The 18,626-nt window shown below is 43.6% G+C and overlaps 1 protein-coding gene across 1 annotated transcript; it reads left to right on the forward strand.

The window, feature by feature from the left end:
• The first annotated feature begins 549 nt into the window (after window positions 1-549).
• Window positions 550-2,539, forward strand: LOC116422141 (protein ZNF767-like). Its single transcript, XM_031957299.1, has 3 exons — window positions 550-860; window positions 1,155-1,496; window positions 2,275-2,539. The coding sequence occupies exons 1-3, from the start codon at window positions 837-839 to the stop codon at window positions 2,299-2,301; spliced, it is 393 nt and encodes a 130-aa protein (XP_031813159.1). The 5' UTR covers window positions 550-836; the 3' UTR covers window positions 2,302-2,539.
• Window positions 2,540-18,626: the final 16,087 nt, after the last annotated feature.

Below are 18,626 nucleotides of genomic sequence, written 5' to 3' on the forward strand. Positions count from 1 at the left end.
GAAAGAACACTGGGAAATGAATGTAAACTGCTTGCATTTTTGTTTTTCTTCCCGGGCTATTTTTACCTTCTAAATCCAATTCTCCCCGAGCAACAAGAGAACTGTTCGGTTCTGCACACATACGCCGCTGGAGCTGCCCGTACTCCTGGACCACCGACTCCAGCGCTCAATAAAAAGTTATTAAAAAAAAAAAAAAAGAAAGAAAGAAAGAAAAGAAAGAAAGGCGCATCCAGGAGAAGAGGCGGCGAACAGGTCTAAGGCTGCAGAGCCGCGAGGAAGCGCGCGGAGTGAGACACGTTTGTGAGTTTCACCAGTGAGGGATCAGCGATCACCAGAGGGGAGAGCTCCGGTGCGACGGCACCAGAAGCGCAGTTGTAGAAAATTAGGAAGAGAGGGAGGCAAAGGCGCAGGAGATACAGCGAGCGCCGGGAAGACGTAGGCAAACTTGGCTTTCAACTTCTGGCCAAGTCCCGGGGTCCAGCCCAGCCTGCTTTACACACTGCCCGCAGGGTCCAAAAGGAAGGCGAGAGGCCCCGATTGGGTAGCGGGGGTGCCAATCTCCGGAGGCGAAGGGCGGGGCGGGGCCCGGGGGCGGGGCGGGGCCCGGGGCGGGGCGGTCTCGGAGGAAAACGCCCCCGCCATCTTTGTTCCGCCAATCAGTGAGAGCCCCTGCCTTCCGGGGAGCTACAGGAAACAAACCCTGCGGCTGCCCCGAGGAAGCCCTGACTCGGAGCCGGAGCCCGGAGCGCAGCCCCACCTCCCAGCGCCCGGCCCCTCACTGCCCGGGGACACCGCGCCGAGACCAGCGGAGCCGCCGCGAAGGGAGCGGGCGGACCATGGCCGAGAGCGGCCCTTCCCAGGTAAGCTTCCCGGGAGGCCCGGGCCCGGTCGGGGGGCGTGGAAGGAGCACGTGCGGCGGCGGCCGTTTTCCCCGCCCCCGGCCTCGCCTCTCCCTACGTAGAGGGGGGTGGCGGGGCCAGCCCCCCCCCCCCCCCCCCCCCCCCCCCCCCCCCCCCCCCCCCCCCCCCCCCCCGCCTGAGCCATAAATAAGCGTGCGCCGCGGGCCGAGGTAACTGCCGGAGGGGAGCCCAGCGGCCCTGGCGGTTCTGCGAGAGGCCCCGGTGCGCGCGGCCCAGCCCCTCCCTTCCCCCCAGGCCCCGGAGAGCAAGGCCGACGGCCCCTTCCAGGCCCCGAAGCGCCCCCCGTGGCCCCTGGCAACGGCGATGAAGGCCATGGAGAAGACCCTCAGCAGCCAAGCCAGCCGTCTCAAGTCCCTGGAAGGGCGCGCGGGAGCCGTGGAGAAGAAGCTGAGCGACTGTGAGAAGTCGGCCGCCGAGTTCGGGAGCCGCCTGGACAGCAAGCGCGCCGCGCTGGAGTCGGTGGTCCAGGAGTACGGGCAGCTCCAGCGGCGGCTGGAGAACATGGAGAACCTGCTGCGGAACCGCAACTTCTGGATCCTGCGCCTGCCGCGCGGCCGCCGAGGGGGAGTCCCCCACGTAAGCAGCCCCGGGTGCCCGCGGGCCGGAGCCGGACTGCTGGGCCGCCTCGAGCCCAACCCCCCCTCCCCCCTCCTCCCCCCCAGCCAGAGGGAGCCAAGGAGAGGGGGAGGGGGAGAGGGTGGGGGAGGGGGGAGGGAGAGGGGGAGGGAGGGAGGGGGGAAAGGGAAGGATGGTAGAGAAGCAGAGAGAGGAAGGAAGGAGAAGGAGAGAAATAGGAAATAGAGACAAATACATCCAGAGAGAGGCATAGCCGGAGAGACAGAGAAACACACACACACCCCCGGGAGGAGTGGAGTGTTTGTATACATCTATTCTGGGTCCCCTTTCTTCCCTCTGTATCCTGGGGAGGCAGCTAGAGAAGCTCTCACTGGATCTGGAGCTAGGAAGACCTGAATTCAGATCCCTTTCAGTCTGCCTCAGTTTCCTCATTGGCAAAATGGGAATGATATTAGCACCTACCTCCCAGGGCTATTGAGAGGATAAAATAAAATCTTTATAAAGAGCTTTGGAAACTTCAAAGAATCAGAGAAATGCAAGCTTTATAATTTCCCACCTCCCTCATTCCTTACAAAACAATTTCATTGCATTTGTTTGTATATATGCAGCTAGTCTCCAATCCACAGGCACCATCACACACTTGGTTTCATAGTATTGTGCTACCACAAGTGCTGCTACAAATATTTTGTTATATATGTGGCATTTCTTACCGTCTGCGTTTTATCTGTAAAATGAGGGGGTTGGAAAAAGTAACCTCAGAGATCCTTTCCAATCCTAGATTTGTGATCCAAGAATCAAAGGATAGCAAGATCCAAGTAAAGTTTGGATGGAAACCGCCATCTGCATCGAGAGAGAAACATGGAGGCTGAATGTAAACCAACACGTGCTGTGTTCATTTTTTTTTCTTTTGCGGTTTTTCCCTTTTATTCTGATTTCTCTCTCCCAACATGATTCATGAAGAAATGTTTTTTTTTTTAGATGAATGTACATGTATAACCAAAAAAAAAAAAAAAAAGAAAGAAAGCAATAAAAATTTTTTTAAAGGATAGAAAGAGTTTAGTAACTTCTTTCACGTAATTACACATTGTTTTCCAGAATGGCTGGGCCAATTCAGAACTCCTCCAATAATGTATTGGTGTTTCACCTTCCCAGAGACCCTCTAGTATTGGTGATTTCTACCTCCTTATTAGTCTCTCTGCTAATTTAGTAGGTGTGAGGTGAATTTTCAGAGCTTTTTAAATTCACATTTTTCTTATTAGGGATTTGGAGAATAGATAACAAACTTTTAGAAGAAATAAGTGATGCAGATATGTATTTTCAAGAGTGTTTCTTGACAGGAGATGTAACAATTTTATTATTTAATAAAATCACTGGTTAGAATAGCCCAGGTAGCAGGAGGAAACCACATTGAGCACAGTTGCTCTAGATCAGATTAAAAAGGGATAGCCAGAAGGTAGAGCACTTATCACCAAGCACTGGTGCTTAATGAATGTTCATTGAACAAATGAATTTAGGGATTATAGTTCCTATCCTTGAGGAATTTAATGGAGAAGGCTGTATGTTCTTGACAAGGACATAATACAGAATGATAACAGAGCTACTGGAAATTAATTTGGTTATTAGCAATCTTAACTGACCAGTAAGGAGAAAATGAAGAGAATGGTAATGATTAGATCCAAATGAAATGGCATGGCAGAAGAGGCAAGTGTAGAGGAGGCTTTTTAATCTTTTTGGCATCATGGACCCCTTCTCCAATCGATAATTTTAAATGCATAAAATAAAATATATAGGATTACAAAGAAAGTCAGTTACAATGAAATAATTCTCAAAATAATTGATAAAGCAAATTCATAGACCTCTTGATTCTATCCAGAGGTCCATTAACCCCAGGTTAAGAACTCCTTAAGTAAAGAGGGAGAAGCTGGTGGACAGAAGATGTAGAAGGTAAGAATTTTAGGTGGAAGGAGGTAGGAAAAGCATGAAGGGCAGAGGCAATACAATATATATCTCTCCCGAGGTAATGTGTCGGGTATTTGGTTTTAGGTGCCTGTGACATTTGATGATGTGGCTGTATATTTCTCAGAGAAGGAGTGGGGGAACCTGGACAAGTGGCAGAAAGCTTTACAAGCACGTGATGACAGGCAACTATGAGATGCTTGTCTCCTTGGGTATGGGTTTTCTTTGTGATTTTTTGCTAGAAGGTTGGAAAGGCAGTATGATGGGGGTTAGATGTAGAGTGCCAACTTCAGGAAAACCTGGAATCGTCCCCAGCAATTCCTAGTGTGACTCAAGATTTTTAAAATGATATAGCTCAGGCTGGCTACTCCTTGGGATTTATGTCTCACACTTCATAGATGAATCCCAGTCTGCATTGGTTGGGGTGGGAGCCAGTGCCAGGCATTCCTGCAATATGGAAATAAATCCCAGACTCTTGGAATGTTTGCAGCTCAGACTTTTCCATGGTAGAGTTCAGATTACATTGAATTCAAAATGTAGGAGAGGAGGACAACCTTAGAGCCAGGTGCCCCTTTTCCCTTCTTTTCCTCCCTAGATCTAGAACCCTAGATCAGGGACTCTCCCATCTGCAATCTGTGCAGGGGAGATAGAGCAGGTTTCTTCCATCCACTTAGTCCACATAGGCAGCTCAACAGGAGCTCCACTGGGGAAACCAAATTAAGATCTGAAAGTTTGTCTGTCTTAATTTAAAAAGCTTGATTTCATTAACTGTCTCTTAGATTAGGCTTTAGACTTGCAGTGTTATCACTAAAATTTGAGTAGTTAAATTATACTTATTTTCTTAAGAACGTTTTGTGGATTCAGATATGAGTCTACTTTCTTCCCTAGTAGGATTACCTTATGTTTTATACTTATTCAACTGGACCTGTAATCTCACATATCCTTTTCAGGCAGGTTTATCTTATGACATCATGCTATTTTGTCACCAACAGTTTAATAAAAAGCAGTCATGTCACTTCACAAGTCACAGCAAAAGAAAGACTGTTCTCCTTATTAATTCTAACGTAGGAGTGGCCACAGATCTGGTGGGCAGGAAGACCATAGAAAATTTTGGGTTGCAAGCAGATCTCAAAAGTTCAGGACAAACTGAATGAAGCGATCCCTTCATCAGATAATCGTGTCAAGAGTTTAGGGATTGACAGACTACTGGACTAGCTACTGGTGGGGGTAGAGGTGGGGATGGGGATGGGGATGGGGAGAACTAAACCAAGAGCCTACAACTCTGACACAATTTACTCAGGACTTTACATGGGCTTGGTGTCCATTACATTTTGACTGGTCAAAAATAAAGTTATTCACAAAAAAAGTCACAGAAATTTACCACTGAAGGCAACAGAGAATCTCCAAAATGCAACAATATAAAGAGGCCGTGTGGGGTGATGGTTAGAGAGAGGGCCTCAAAGCCAGGAAGATGAAGTTTTACGTTCTGACTCTGAAACATGCTGGTTATTTGATCCTGGGGTCTCTGTTGTATTTTTACTTTTATTTTGCTTATAATTTCCCAGTTACATTTAATGTGGTTTGCCACTTGAGTTCCACATGAGGTCCTGCCAGTTCTACAACTTCTGTCTAGGAAACTCCCTTATCAATGCAACACCTCATCATTTCCCATTCCTGTCCCACGGACAGCATTGGGGAAATGAATTGGGGGGGGGGGTCCTTCATCAAAGGATGTGTGGAGAGATGGGATTCTTGGAGGACTGAATGAGAAAAGGGAAAAGGGCTAAGAACTGAAATTGGGCATTCCCAAGTGAAAGGAAGTGGAGGTGGGGAGAAAGAGCCAGAGGTAGAGGCAGGAGAATGAAATGGTACTTGCAGCCAGAAGAGACCTCTCAAAACTGAAAAGTCATCTAGATGAACTCCCCCTTCCCCTCACCTCAGTTCTACATTAATACCTTCCTTGTAGAGCCCCCCCTGAGCTTCCAGGGCAGAGCCAGGGGAGGGGACACCGATCTGGCAGGCTGTTTTTGCCCAGCTCAGAGCTTTCCAGGCCTAGACTTGTCCAAAGATAACCTACTGAGTTTAATTCAGCTTATCCAGGCTTACACTAGAATGGTGAGGATCATAATGATAATAGCATTTATAATTAAGGTTTACAAAGCACTTTACACATCTTAATGCATCTGATCCTCACAACCACCCTATGACTTAGGCGCTATTATCCCCTTTGACAGAAGAGGAACCAGAGGCATGTACAAGTTCAGTGACATGCCCGCACAGCTAGTAAGTGAGGTGGATTTGAACCCAGATCTTCATGATTTTAAGCCCTGCCTTCTCTTCCCTGTGCTGCCCACTTGTCCTGCAGAAGACTAGTCATCACTTAAATATTGTTTCTAGGCCAAAGCAACACACCGAGTCTGCTGAGAAATAGAAGCGCTGCAGCTGCATTAGTGCACAAAGTAGCCGTACCAAGATGGCTGCTCTTCCGAAGTTAAAGTTAGGTGGCTCCTTGACACCACAAGTAGGAAAAGGTAATTTACCTTCCAGACGGCACAGGCTCTATGACAAAGTCAGAGCCGTAGGAGCCCCACCTCGCGAGGGGAGGTAGTGGTGCTTAGCAGCAGCCCCAGCCTTTGCAGATGACATCTCAGTTGGGGCTGTCTGCAGAGTCGGTGGGCTGCAGGGGCCGTGGGTGCTGCCCACTTCTCTGGCATTTCATGTTGGATAGTGTCCCTGACAACACGGTTTTGTGACAGGAATGTAATGGAGCCTCTCCTCTCTTCCTACATCAAACAGACTATGCTCTTTCCAAACCTGAATTTCTGACCCGAATTGAACAAGGGGAAGAACCATATATCCAGAATCATTTGGACTCAGAAGAGACAGAAATAGCAGAAAATCTTGACCTTGGTGAGTCTTACTGAACTTTCAAGGCCAAAGCTTCATTTAATGAACTGAAATTCTCTAGGTTTGGGGGCTGATTTTTTCCTTCTCTTTGGGAGCTCCTTATCACTGATGTGCTGACTTAATAATCCCTAATAGCTTCTCAGCTAAGCCAGTTTCAGATTTTTTCTTTCCAATTTCCTGCTCTCCATTGAGAGATCTGTAATGGAATGGTCACTAGCTGCCAGAAACATGGAATATGATCTCCCTTCCCAAGGACAGGACCTCCACTTTCTACTAATACTGTACAACCGTGTGCTAAGCAAGAAGATCAAGGGCCCAGGGATCAGAACAACATAGAGGAAAGCGTCCCTAGTGTAGATCTGAACAGAGGTTAGAAACACAATCTGAGCTCTCTTGGTCTGAAGGGGAAAACTGGGTTTGCTAAGACTACCCTGTGGATGGCTTCTGTTAACAGGGCTCTGACATCTCAGGATTGAGAGCCAGTACTTGCTTGGTTTTTTGAGAGCTGATTTTTCATCTCTTCCCTGGGGACCCCCAGGAGATGCTTTCCTCCCTACATGGGGAACTGCTATATATGCCCTCTCCCAGTATGAGCTCCTAGATCAGGAACTCTTCCATTTTTATTACATCTCCAGCATTTAGCAGTGCCTGGCACACAATAAGCAATTAATAAATACTTCTAAAAAAAGCTTCACTAAATGCATTCATCATAGAGCAAGTGACCTATTACAGACTCAAGTTTTGAGAGTTTTTGAATCTTAGCTCTGATGCAGTTTCATTTTATGACAAGTCAGTTCAAAACATTAAATCCAGTTTCCTTTTCTGTAAATTGGGTGTAATAATGCATGCACTACCTACTTCATTGGGTTGTTGTAAAGAAAGTCTTGATCTACTTTGAAGTATTATCGAATGTGGGTGGCTGCTATTCTTTCTCTCCAGCTGGCTACACGTGGGGCAAGGACAGAGGAACTTGGGAACAGTATTTTTCTGGTTGGCTACTTAAGTGTCCCCTCAGGACGACTTGACCATCCTATAAAAGAGGCTTGGGGAAGGACACACTTATTTTTCCCCAGTTTTTAAGTATTGGTAACAGCGACAATTTTCACAATTAAAATATCCTGAGGGTAAAAGAAACCTGTAGAGGTTACATGTTGTACATGTGCTGCCCTTCATGTGTGTCTAATGAGGATGCCGATGACTCCTTGTTAGTAAGAAACATTCTGAGATGTTTCTGAAGCTATGGGGAAGGAGGGAAATGGTTAATAGCACGTTTATCCAATCCACATCCAATCCACAAGGTGTCTAACCAGGTCCAGAAAGCAACCTTAGGCTTTGCATTAAACCAGTCTGCCCCATAAGGAGATAAATTGATTGCAAGGAGTATAGAGACTAGAACAAGTTTGATTGCAAACTTTTACGTGCTTACTATGTGTCATGCTCTGAACTTAGCACTAAGGAAACTAAAAAAAGCTAAAGCTACTCTCTGCCCCAAGGTACCATCCTCTAATGGAGGAGACAACCAGCAAACAATTAGGCACATATGTGATAAATTATGGCCTGGAGAATGGGAAGTTAGTGGGGAGGAGGTAGGAACCGGGAAAGTCCTGCAGAAGGTAGGATTTGATCTCAGTTTGGAAGGCAGCGGTAGAAAAGGGAAGGAGGGAGAGCTTCGGAGGTACCTCTTAAAAGGCTCCCAGGAGAGAAGGTATCACGTTTGAGGAGCAGCAGAATGCTGGATCACTGGGATGTGAAGGGAATAAAGTGCAGGAAGAGTGCAGAAGCAGGAAAGTGCCGAGTAGGATTTTATATTTAACTGTGAAGGTAATCAGGAACCACAGAAGATCCTTGGGGATGGAGGCAGGGGCTAAGTGGCTTGTGACAAACATTCTTGGCCTTTAAGAAAACCCTTTTGGCTGTTACTGCAAAAAGAATTCAGATTATAGAATATAAAGAACTATAGTGGATAATAAATCTTAAGGACCACTTGAAAACAAGATGCCTTCAGGCATAAAACATAATCGATGCAAAATCTGTGAATAAGTGCCATAAATGGTGCTAACTGAAGAGGGAAGAGACCCCTCACCGTTAGGACTTTTAACAGGGAGAACAAGCTAGTCTTTTCCTGGCAAACTCTTCTGGCTTTAGAATACCACTTCCTTTTGTTTCCTGTTAGAAGGTAAACTTCTTGAAGGCTGGTACTTAATCAATGCTTGTTGATGGGCTGGAACTTAGTTGAGCAACTCTTGGGCTCCTGACTGTTGATTATTTGCATCCATAGACATCAAAATCGGCCCCAAAAGAAGTCATGGAATCTTCCCTGCCTGGCAGTGGTTGGTACTTAAGGGGTTTGGTAAACTTTGCAAAAAAAAAATATATATATATATATATATATATATATTCAAAAATAAAAAAGTGAAGGCCCAAACTGAGCCTGGTTACACCTTTGTGGTACATGCCTAGTTTTCTGATGAGGTTTTCAGCATAAAATGAAGGACGGAGTGATCTTTTCTGATCAGTTACCTGGTATGAATCAGTCTGCAATGCTTAATAAGCCCCAAGCACAAGGGTTACAAAGACAAAAACTACATCTATCCTGCTGCTTTTAGGGAGCTTACATTCTATCCAGGGAACTGTCACTTAAGCATACACAATCACTTAGGTTGGGAAGGTGCTTCTTTGGCAAAGGTGGGAGGTCCACAGTTCAGGTACATTGCATATATTTTTAGGCTTTTCTGTGATGATTCTATTTTGATTATTTTTTCTTCATCTTTTTCCTTTTTTTAATTTAAAAGTACTTGTTATGGGATAGTTTGGGAGGATGGGAAACTGGAAGAATTTCTGGTGATATAAAAAATAACACAAAAACAAAAATTAAAAAAAAAAAACTCATCCAGGCTTGTGTAAGAATGGCCTCTGATAGGGCTGCGCTGCTGCTAGTGCAAATAAATGGCATCTCTGCATCCTCTGGAAGTCAGGGAAAATCGAGAATTTCCTGACCCACTGATGGGAGAAGCCACAGAGGGGCGGCGGGGGGGGGGGGGGGGGGGGGGGCACCGCCGGGAGTTCGCTAGAAAGAGGGGTCAGGAGGAGCCAGGGGCGGCAGGTAAAAGAGGGGTTGGCCGGGGCCGGGAAAAGTCAAGGAAAAAGCAGCAAGTCCGGCGGCTCGGGCTGTCTCCTCTGACTCAGAGCGAGGGGGCTTCACGCCCTTCCCGGTTCCCCGGTGGCAGGGTCAGGGCTCACAGACTGAGTCGGAAGGATCTCAGGTCATTGAGTTCGCCTCATTTAAATGCGCGCCCCGGAGGGTGACAGACCCATCCCGGGCCCGGGTAGGAGCGGGTCAGAGGAGGGAGCCGGGCTCTGCCTCTAGATCCCGTCTCTGAAGCACCGCGCGCGGCCCCCGGAGATCTTGTATCTCCATCACTTCTTCGCCCTCACAGCATCCTGTCGGGCGGGGCCGTTATCCCGTGTAACCACCAGCCAGTGAGTGCGCAGGGCGGCACCTGCACCCAGCCCTTCCCGAGGCTAGAGCGGGGCCCGCGGCCCGATCTCAGGGACGGAGGCGTGAGGCGGTCCGGGAGACGCTGTGGGCTGTACCAAATTCCCAAGGACCTGGCCCTAGTTTTTCCCTGAGATGTAGATGAATCACGCAAATGCCCCGAGGCCCCGCAGGGCTGCTGCTTACAGGCAAGAGGTGATCAGTGTCCCGTGGTTTTTTTTATATATATATATACAAGTTTTCCTATGCAGTTTTAAGTGAAAAAAAGAAAAAGCGAGAGAGGAGAATAAGAGGGCTGAGGCTGCATCCACCCGCCACCGAAACCCTTTGCCGAAAACCCGTTTGCTCGCTTCAAGAAAAAAGCAAAGTAGAAGCAGCAAAACTTTGTTCTATTGTGAAGGGACCAAGGGGAAGAGACAACCTAGCCATACGCAACAGGGTGGAGAGAGCAGTGGAAACAGAAGCAGGAGGGTTGTTTTGATTTTAAAAAAAAAAGGATTTGTCCGGATGCTCCGAAGTAAATTAGGCAGCATCCTTGAGCATCTTCACCAGATTAGACTCCCTTCATCCTGACAGTGCCTTATCCATCTTTTATCGATGTCAATATGACAAGAGTTCTATAAGATTTTGACAAGCTAGAGCAGTGGTCTCTAGGGGTCAGCTATATGAACACAATTACAAAACACTTTTCATACAAATAAAGTCAGATCTAACCAATTGGAAAAATATCAAGTGCTCGTGGATAAGCTGAGCTAATATAATATGCTCAATGACAATATTAATAGCAATAAATAAATAAACAATACTAACAATGAAATGACAACACTACCTAAATTAATCTACTTATTCAGTGCCATACCAATCAGACTCCCAAGAAATTATTTTCTGGAGCTAGAAAAAAATAATAAAGTTCATCTGGAATAACAAAAGGTCAAGAATTTCAAGAGAATTAATGAAAAAAATTAAGTAGTAGATCAAGGCTTGATCTCAAAGGAGTTATTGCTTAATCCAAAGGGATGTGTAATCATCCTGAGAGCCCCAGAAATAGGTTGCCAGTGGGCTTTATCTCCTACAGATCCCTATACCTATCCTTGTTGCCTAACACTCTCCTACTCAGTCCCTCCCGTTAGTAACCTTCCACCTCTCCTCTTCTGAGCCCAACATCAGCCCCTGAGTTGTTCTGACCTAAGTACATAACACTTAGAGCTTAAATAGCAGCAATGTGGATTCCACTCCCTACCTACCTATTCCTGTCTCCCAGATTATCCGTTGACTACAGTGGAGAAAGAACTTTACCCTCTAGGGCAGTCACCAATGAATTAAAGCCCCATTTTCATTTTGAGTGGGATAGAGTAAGACTAATGGAAGTTCTGATATGAATTAACTTACATGAATTAACTTACATTAACTTACAATGGTCAGGCTTCAGAGTGAAAGAAAACATCATTTTATTATTACTATTACTATATTATTAATTATTAAATATTATATTATATTTTTATTATTGAACAGACAAGTGGGTAAAATTAATGGAAGTTTATTTCTTCCCCCACCCCTGCAAGGGTCATGAGCTGAAAACAAAGGTCCTGAATCATGGATGTTCTGGGTATTGGAGGTGATTAGTTCCAAGGTGATATATCTAGGCTGTGGTCTAGAACAAAGTGTCTTAAATAGTAGTGGGAAAGGGGTCGCATAACTGAATGTGGGGGTCATGAGATTATGATTTGTTATCAGTAAATATTTGATTTATATACTTGTTTTATATACCTGTATTCCTGGGGTCACATAAAAATTTCTCAGCTCAAAAGAGTCACTCATGGGAAAAATTTAAGAAGCCCTCATCCAGAGTCCAGAGCAGGCAAGTTCTAGAGCTGGAGACTGTGTTGTAAGCACTGAAGCAGTGTTGTAAGAACTTAGATGGTCCGGACTCAAAGGTGGTGACAGCCAAATCGGTTCAGTTCTACATGCACGACAGGAATTGTGCTAGACTCTGAGGACACAAAGAAAAAAAAATAGATAACGGTCTCTTCAAGGAGAGAGGTTCACCTTCCTCCTCTATAATGGCCAACCCTGAGCTCACAAAGCACAGAAGGATGCAGAGGTCAAGCTAAAGACACTAGACCCTTACAGGTACAAAGACTCGCTGATTGAAAACCTAACTGGAAAAATATTCAAAGAAGCTTTTTCCTGAGTACTTTTTTGGGGTTTCCCATCCAAAGAAATTATGTGAGAAAAGTGGTTTCTCCTCCAGTTTTTTCATTCTTCCCCCCCCCCCATTTATATTCCATTTGTTCCAACAATAATGTGCAAGATATTATAGCAAGAAGATGCAAAAATAGGTAGCTTTTACCCTTCAATCTCTCATAAATAAGATCTGGTTCTTTCCTGCAAAGAGTTAACATTCTAGGCGCAATAAAGTTATACAAAATTCATTTTAAAATATTTTTAAGTTAACTATTCCTCAAGCTTCAGCTATCAAGTTCCCAGCCCTAAAGCTATTGTTTAAAAGGAAGAGAACACCACAGCAGGAATCAGGGAGGGAGCTGGACTGTGCTTATCTATGTAGGAAATGACTGTTATTCTCCAGTTACTGGCAGTCTCTTCCACTCCCCCAAATTGTTTTATTTTTGCTTTACTTGTGTTTCATATTTATCTTTTCTTACTCTAAAATGTAAAACTTCTCAAGGGCAGGATTCATTTTGCCTAGCACTAAGCTTGACACAAGATACTTTGTAAATGCTCCTTGGACTGAATGTTTGGGCCAGCACATTAAACAGCATTATAAGCACTTTATGTCCTTTTAGAAGGAGGCACTGTGTACCTCCTAAGTAGGTTGCATTTGTAATAAAACAGTGAAATCAGTGTATAACCATTACTTTGTGAATACAAAAGTTGAATGGAGAATAATAGGTCATGGCTTTCCTTTCAAAATGCCAACTTATACTTATTAACTTACATAAATAAGAGAGACTCTGTGTTTTTAGTAATGCACTTTTCCTAGGATCATACATTTAGAGCTGAAAAGAAGCTTATAAGCCATCAAGTCCAATCTCATTTTATAGATGAGGGAACTGAGAAGTAGGTGAAAAGTGTTGCCTTCTACAAAGGAGAAGTAAAGCAAAGAAATTTCATAAGAAGGAAATTTAAATTTTTATTATAATGAATGGGTATATGTTGGTATTAAAAGCATGGATTCTATTGATGTAGGCTATAAAAGTAAATTGTAAATTTGATTAAGAGGCCATTTTTGGCTTTCTCACAGCCAACTATCAGAAAGGGACTAGCTGTGATAAAAACCAACATTTTTCTCATTTGAGCAAGCTTCACAAAATGAATTGAGCAAATAGCATGAAAGGTGCATTCAAATCATTAATTTGGTTGTGTTTAGGCGTCCAGCCTTTAGGAGAACCATCCCTGGAAGACGGGCCAGGTCCAAAGGGAGCTATTTGCCCCCTTTCTGGGGGGGGTGCTGACGCCCACTGGACGACAGGAATAGTGCTCAGGACTGTCCACTGCCTCCTATAGCGAAGGGCAAGCTCTCAGAGGAGCTGCCCCTTGGCCCTCCAGGGCCTTCGGGGGCAATTTGGCCCTGAAACCCCGATTCCCCGGGGGGTAGGGGTGCTGATGGTAGAGGGCCCGGGCCTCAAGGCCCCGAGGCAGGGACCACCTTTTACAAATGTGAGAACACTGAGCCTCGGAGCTCGCAAAGGCCGGGCCAGGGGTCATGCAGCTATGAAGGGTCAGAGGCAGATGAGTCGTTCCGGGCGGGAAGGACCCGACTCTCCCCCCCCCCCCGGAGCCGGGCCTGCCCCCCCCCCCAGGCCTTCTGCTCTAGAGCCAAGAGAGAATCGCCCAGGCTCGTGGGGCTTCATTCGACGAAGGGAGCAGAGGCACGAATGAACCAAAGGAAGCTCTTTGAAGGAGGAACGTTCTTCTAATCAGCCCTTCCTCTCCTCCTTCCTCTTTGACCATTTGTTTGGCGGGGCGGCCGAAGACTGGAGGCTGGAAAGGAGAGGATGGAGCCCTTGCTGAGGCCGAGGCCGAGGCTAAGCTGGGGAAAGGGATTTCTGGGTCCAGCCCGGGATTTCCCGGGGATCCGTGTAATGTTTACCTACATGTTATTCCCCCTCCGGAATGTGAGCTCCTTGAGGACAGAGACTGTTTTTGCCTTTTTTTTTATTTTGTTCTCAAGCTCCTAACTACATTTATTGTGGAAAATATTTAATAAATGTTTGTTGAACAATTGAGTGATTGACATAACCTTAAACCTTCGTTTTCCCCAATGAGGCCCAAGTAGCTGTTAAATGTTTGACCCAGGTTTGCAGGTAGTAAAACTCAGGATTCAAACAGCTCCTCTTACTATAAAAATCTTTCCCCCGAACCATTGCTCGTGTGCTGGCTAAATTAATGTTTCAATAATATAATGTCTATTTAGCCATCTGCCCACTGGCATCTCTACAATCCATTCATGGTCAAGCTTTCTCCAGAGATCCCCCAGGTATTCCCAGGTGCTCTTCTGGATCATTTCCCTTTGCCCTGCGGGTCAGGGAGCAATAGTAATTCAGGGCTCCTGCAAACCAGGGGTTTCTGCCTAGGGTCATCCGGATATCCATAACATCATTCCTAGGGCCTGCAAAATGATCATCTTCTAGAACTCCAGCGGGGGATGGTTCTTGTACCCAGCTTTCATCTCATTATTGCCTGCAGTTGATTATGTCTTAGGCAGGCCAGGAAGTTCAGCACCCCTGCTGTAACCCCACTGAGATCCAGTGAATTTGCCCCTGACCTGTCCACTCTGTTAACTCTTCATGCACTCATCAGTCTGAAATTTTTGTAAACTCTTACAGACTATATCAGCTAAATACGGGGAGGAAGGAATAGTGGAAATCACTGAATTTGGGAAAGGACTGGATCCTAGTTCTCCTCTCTGTGTGACCTTGGATTAATCATATAATCTCCCTATGCCTCAGAAGAGTATTGGACTAAACCTTTAAGATTCCTTCCACATCTAAATTTATACTAAACTAATAGTCAGAATTTTAAGATTTTAAAATGAGCACACCCCAGTGATAGATAGCCCTGGGATTACTGCTGTAAATTCCAGAGCCTTTGCTCCAGTCACTTTGAAGACAGCTGCCTTGAAACCTATCCTCTGAAAATGAAGAAAAATAGGCAGCTGTTCAAAGGATCAATTCCTAAGAAATTCATTTGGGGCCAACAAAAAAGAGACAGACTCATATCCCCCAGAACTTGGTGGTCACCTACATGGTATCATCTTTCTTTGTATTTGTGCCCTGAGTGTACTCATCTCAAATTCAGCTTAGTTTGAAGAAGTCTAGGAATGCCCAGACCACTTTTTAATCCCATATCTTAGTGTATCTGTGTGGAATCACTAAATTCATCACTGACACTTATTTTTATTTTCTAAATTATTGTCCATGTCGCAGAAACATGACTGGCTAAGATTAGGTTTAATTTTCGTCCTTTCTTTGCCATCATTTCATGTTATCTACATTTGATGAACTGACTGTACTTGTGTATGATTAGTTTATATGAAAACATCCTAGCTGAAATTTTCTTTTTGACCATTGCAGAGAAATTTTTAATGACAGTAATGAATGTGAATACAAAATTCTTCATAAGGGTATGGGTATTATGTAACATTCATAGGTTCACTTTCTGTGCCCTTTGAGCAAAAGAAAAATAGAAAAGGAACTGATAGGTAGAATTTTAAAATAGGCAACATTGGATGGTAGAATACAATACCACCAAGGTATAAGACTTGGGTTGGACCTTCTCTGTTATTAGCTATGGGACCTTGAACGAGCTTCAATCTCAGTTGCTTCCTCTTACAAAGGTTAAGGGAACCAACTTTTCTCAGGAGCCAAGTACTATGCTAAATGCTGGGGATACAAAGAAAGAATAATCTCAGCTCCCAAGAATTTTGAATTACAGAGGGGCAGCGAGCTGGCACCATAGTGCACAGGGTGCTAGGCCTACAGTCAAAAAGATTTATCTTCCAGAGTCTAAATCCAGCTTCAGACACTTCCTAGCTGTGTGACCCTGGGCAAGTCATTAATCAAGTTTGTCTTGGTTTTCCTTATCTGTAAAATGAGCTGGAGCAGGAAATAGCAAAGCAATAATTTTGCTAATAAAACCTCAAATGGGATCACAAAGATTTGGATATGATTGAAAAACAACTGAACAGCTATGTGCAAGGCACTGGGGATATAAGATAAAATGAAAAGCTGTGTCTTTGAGGAATTTATTAGAGGAAAAACATAAAATTTAAACAAATAAGTAAGTAGAATACAATTTGAGGAGGGAATGATCACTAACAGCTAGGGGAAGTAGAAAAGACTTCCCATAGAACAGGCAGCAGAGAAGAGCCTAGAAGAAAGATCCTGTTATGAGACTTCATCTGCCCAAAGGCAGTGGCTTAGACCAAATGATCCCTCGAGGACCCATCAGTGTTCAGATCAATTATTCTGTGAACTTTTTCATTCAGATAGTGCTCAAAGGTTTGAGCTAAAGTACAAAAATTTAGCATTCCCATTTGGCCTCCTTGCTACTCTAAATCTCACATCATCACCATTTAGAAATGAGAATACAGGAGCATTCTGTCCTTGGGATCCTTTTAGATGTCCTGTTTGGTTTGGAGAACAACAGGCCATGTATCTCACCATTTCCTGCAGCCACTGGCCCTACTAATCTTCAGTCCTGATAACTTGATTGGCTGGAAATGCAGCCAGATTTGGATTTGAGTCCTGCTCTTCCATTCTATAGCTGCATAACTTTGGGCAAATCACTTCATCTCTCTAGGCACCTCAATGTCCTTATCTGTACAATGAAAATAATATTTAGGGAGCAGCTAGTTGGTGTAGTGAATAGAGCCCCATCCCTGAAGTCAGGAGGACCTGAGTTCAAATCTGGTCTCAGACACACTTAACATTATTAACTGTGTGACCCCAAGTCACTTAACCCCAATTGCCTCAGCAAAAATAATAATAATAATATTTATACTGTTTCACAAAGACATAGTTAAGATCTAATATAATAAGGTGCTTTGAAAACTTAAAGCACTATGTTATTATTGCCATTTTCCTGCCTCAGACTATGTCACTAAAAATATTGGAGGACACTAGCACATAGATATTCTTTCCTTTTACTATGGAGAAACATTCTTCCTTTCCCTGAATAAAACCATCCCCTTTTGTTTGTAACCTGGATCTTCAGCCCTTAAATAATAATATCAAGTTTATTTCTCTTTGATTTAGAAGTTACTGAGAATCTCATTCCACTGTAGTTCTTAATTTCAGAAGCTAATGATTGTCAGTGAAGAAATTAAATTTCTAGCACAGTTTTTATCCATGCAATAATTACTCAGTAAAAGATGCTTGTGTAGATAATTGTTGGAAGAGGTTTTTGAGTTGGAAAATAAATTATTAATAGTTCAGAGATTTTTTTAATGAGTATGCCAGAAAAGTCCATCTAGATTACACTGAGAGGTAGAATTTTGTATTTCTCTTAGTAAAATAAGAGCTTATTGAAAGTTTATCTTTCAACTCTTATTATATGCCTTTTTTTAATCATTACACATTCTTCTCTCTACTTTTCTTTCTTTTCAGCTTTTGTCAGCCTTGTTATTTTGTGTCATTTAGCAGATAAATCAGTAAAGAAATCAGACATCCCGGTGTAACCATTTTATATCTATCTTCTGGTTCCTACCAGAGGGTACAATCTTGTGAATCTTTAGGAAGAACATGTTATTTTTATAGTGCTTTTAATTTTTTCAAGGCATTTGCATGTCTGCTACATTTCTTGATCCCCTTTTAACAATTCTAAGAAGCAGAAAAGGCAGATGTTATCCCCATTTGAAAAATGAGGAAACAGATATAGAGAATAAGTGAAATGATTGATAGCACAGTCAAAGCCCAGATGGGAACCCAGATCATCCAGTTATTTCCATTAAACCATGTTGTTTCTAGACTCCCACTACATCAGAAACTTTTAAGAAGAGTAAGCAGGAGATGGTAAAATATTACCATTTTGAATATGTAATGCTTTTTTCTAGTAATTTTATTTATTTTTAGTACATATTGCTTTATGAATCATGTTGGGAAAGAAAAATCAGAGCAAAAGGGAAAAACCATGGGAGAAATGAAAAAAAAAACAGAAAAAATAAGTGAACATAGCATGTGTTGATTGCATGTAATGCTTATTGTTCCAGGATTCATGTACTAGACAAAATATCCAAGAAGGAAAAATCTTAGATGAATGATGGAAAAATATTTACAGAAAAGTGATTAGAGAAACAGTAATTATAAATCTTTGATTTCACTTGGAAAAGGTCAATTTTCACCCATCTATACGAAATTTGGTGATTTTTAACTTGAATTGGCTCAAAGGAGATTTCATAACAGAAATTCTTGAATATTAGGAATGTTAAGTTTCAAAACTCCAAAAGCATCCCCATCCCCTTGTTTTTTCCTGTAAAGTCTTTTTTTTTTTTTTTTTTTTTTTAATAAAATGGCCTTGTTTCTTTGTGGGAGCCAGCACACAGGAACTAATTTTTTCTCCATATTATTGAATTTGAAATGTCTGCTTTTAATGAAATGTGATCATTTACTCTTTGACAAGGATTCTTGTGATTTTTAGTTCTGATCCCAGGAGAAAGAGGTTTGGCTTCTTTATCATTTGAGTTCTGAGAACATAATGTTCCAGGACTCAAAAAGCTATATGACACCACCATGTTGATGTTCTGATGATAA

The sequence above is a fragment of the Sarcophilus harrisii genome, chromosome 1 (assembly GCF_902635505.1).
Source record: "Sarcophilus harrisii chromosome 1, mSarHar1.11, whole genome shotgun sequence".
Lineage (NCBI taxonomy): Eukaryota > Metazoa > Chordata > Mammalia > Dasyuromorphia > Dasyuridae > Sarcophilus > Sarcophilus harrisii.

What these genes read in the sequence shown, in the direction of transcription:
- LOC116422141 (XM_031957299.1), top strand. Translation starts at nt 837, where the DNA reads ATGGCCGAGAGCGGCCCTTCCCAG. An exon ending in CCGAGAGCGGCCCTTCCCAG is followed by an intron (nt 861 to 1,154) that starts GTAAGCTTCCCG and finishes CCTTCCCCCCAG; the next exon opens with GCCCCGGAGAGCAAGGCCGA. An exon ending in GCCGAGGGGGAGTCCCCCAC is followed by an intron (nt 1,497 to 2,274) that starts GTAAGCAGCCCC and finishes TTCCAATCCTAG; the next exon opens with ATTTGTGATCCAAGAATCAA.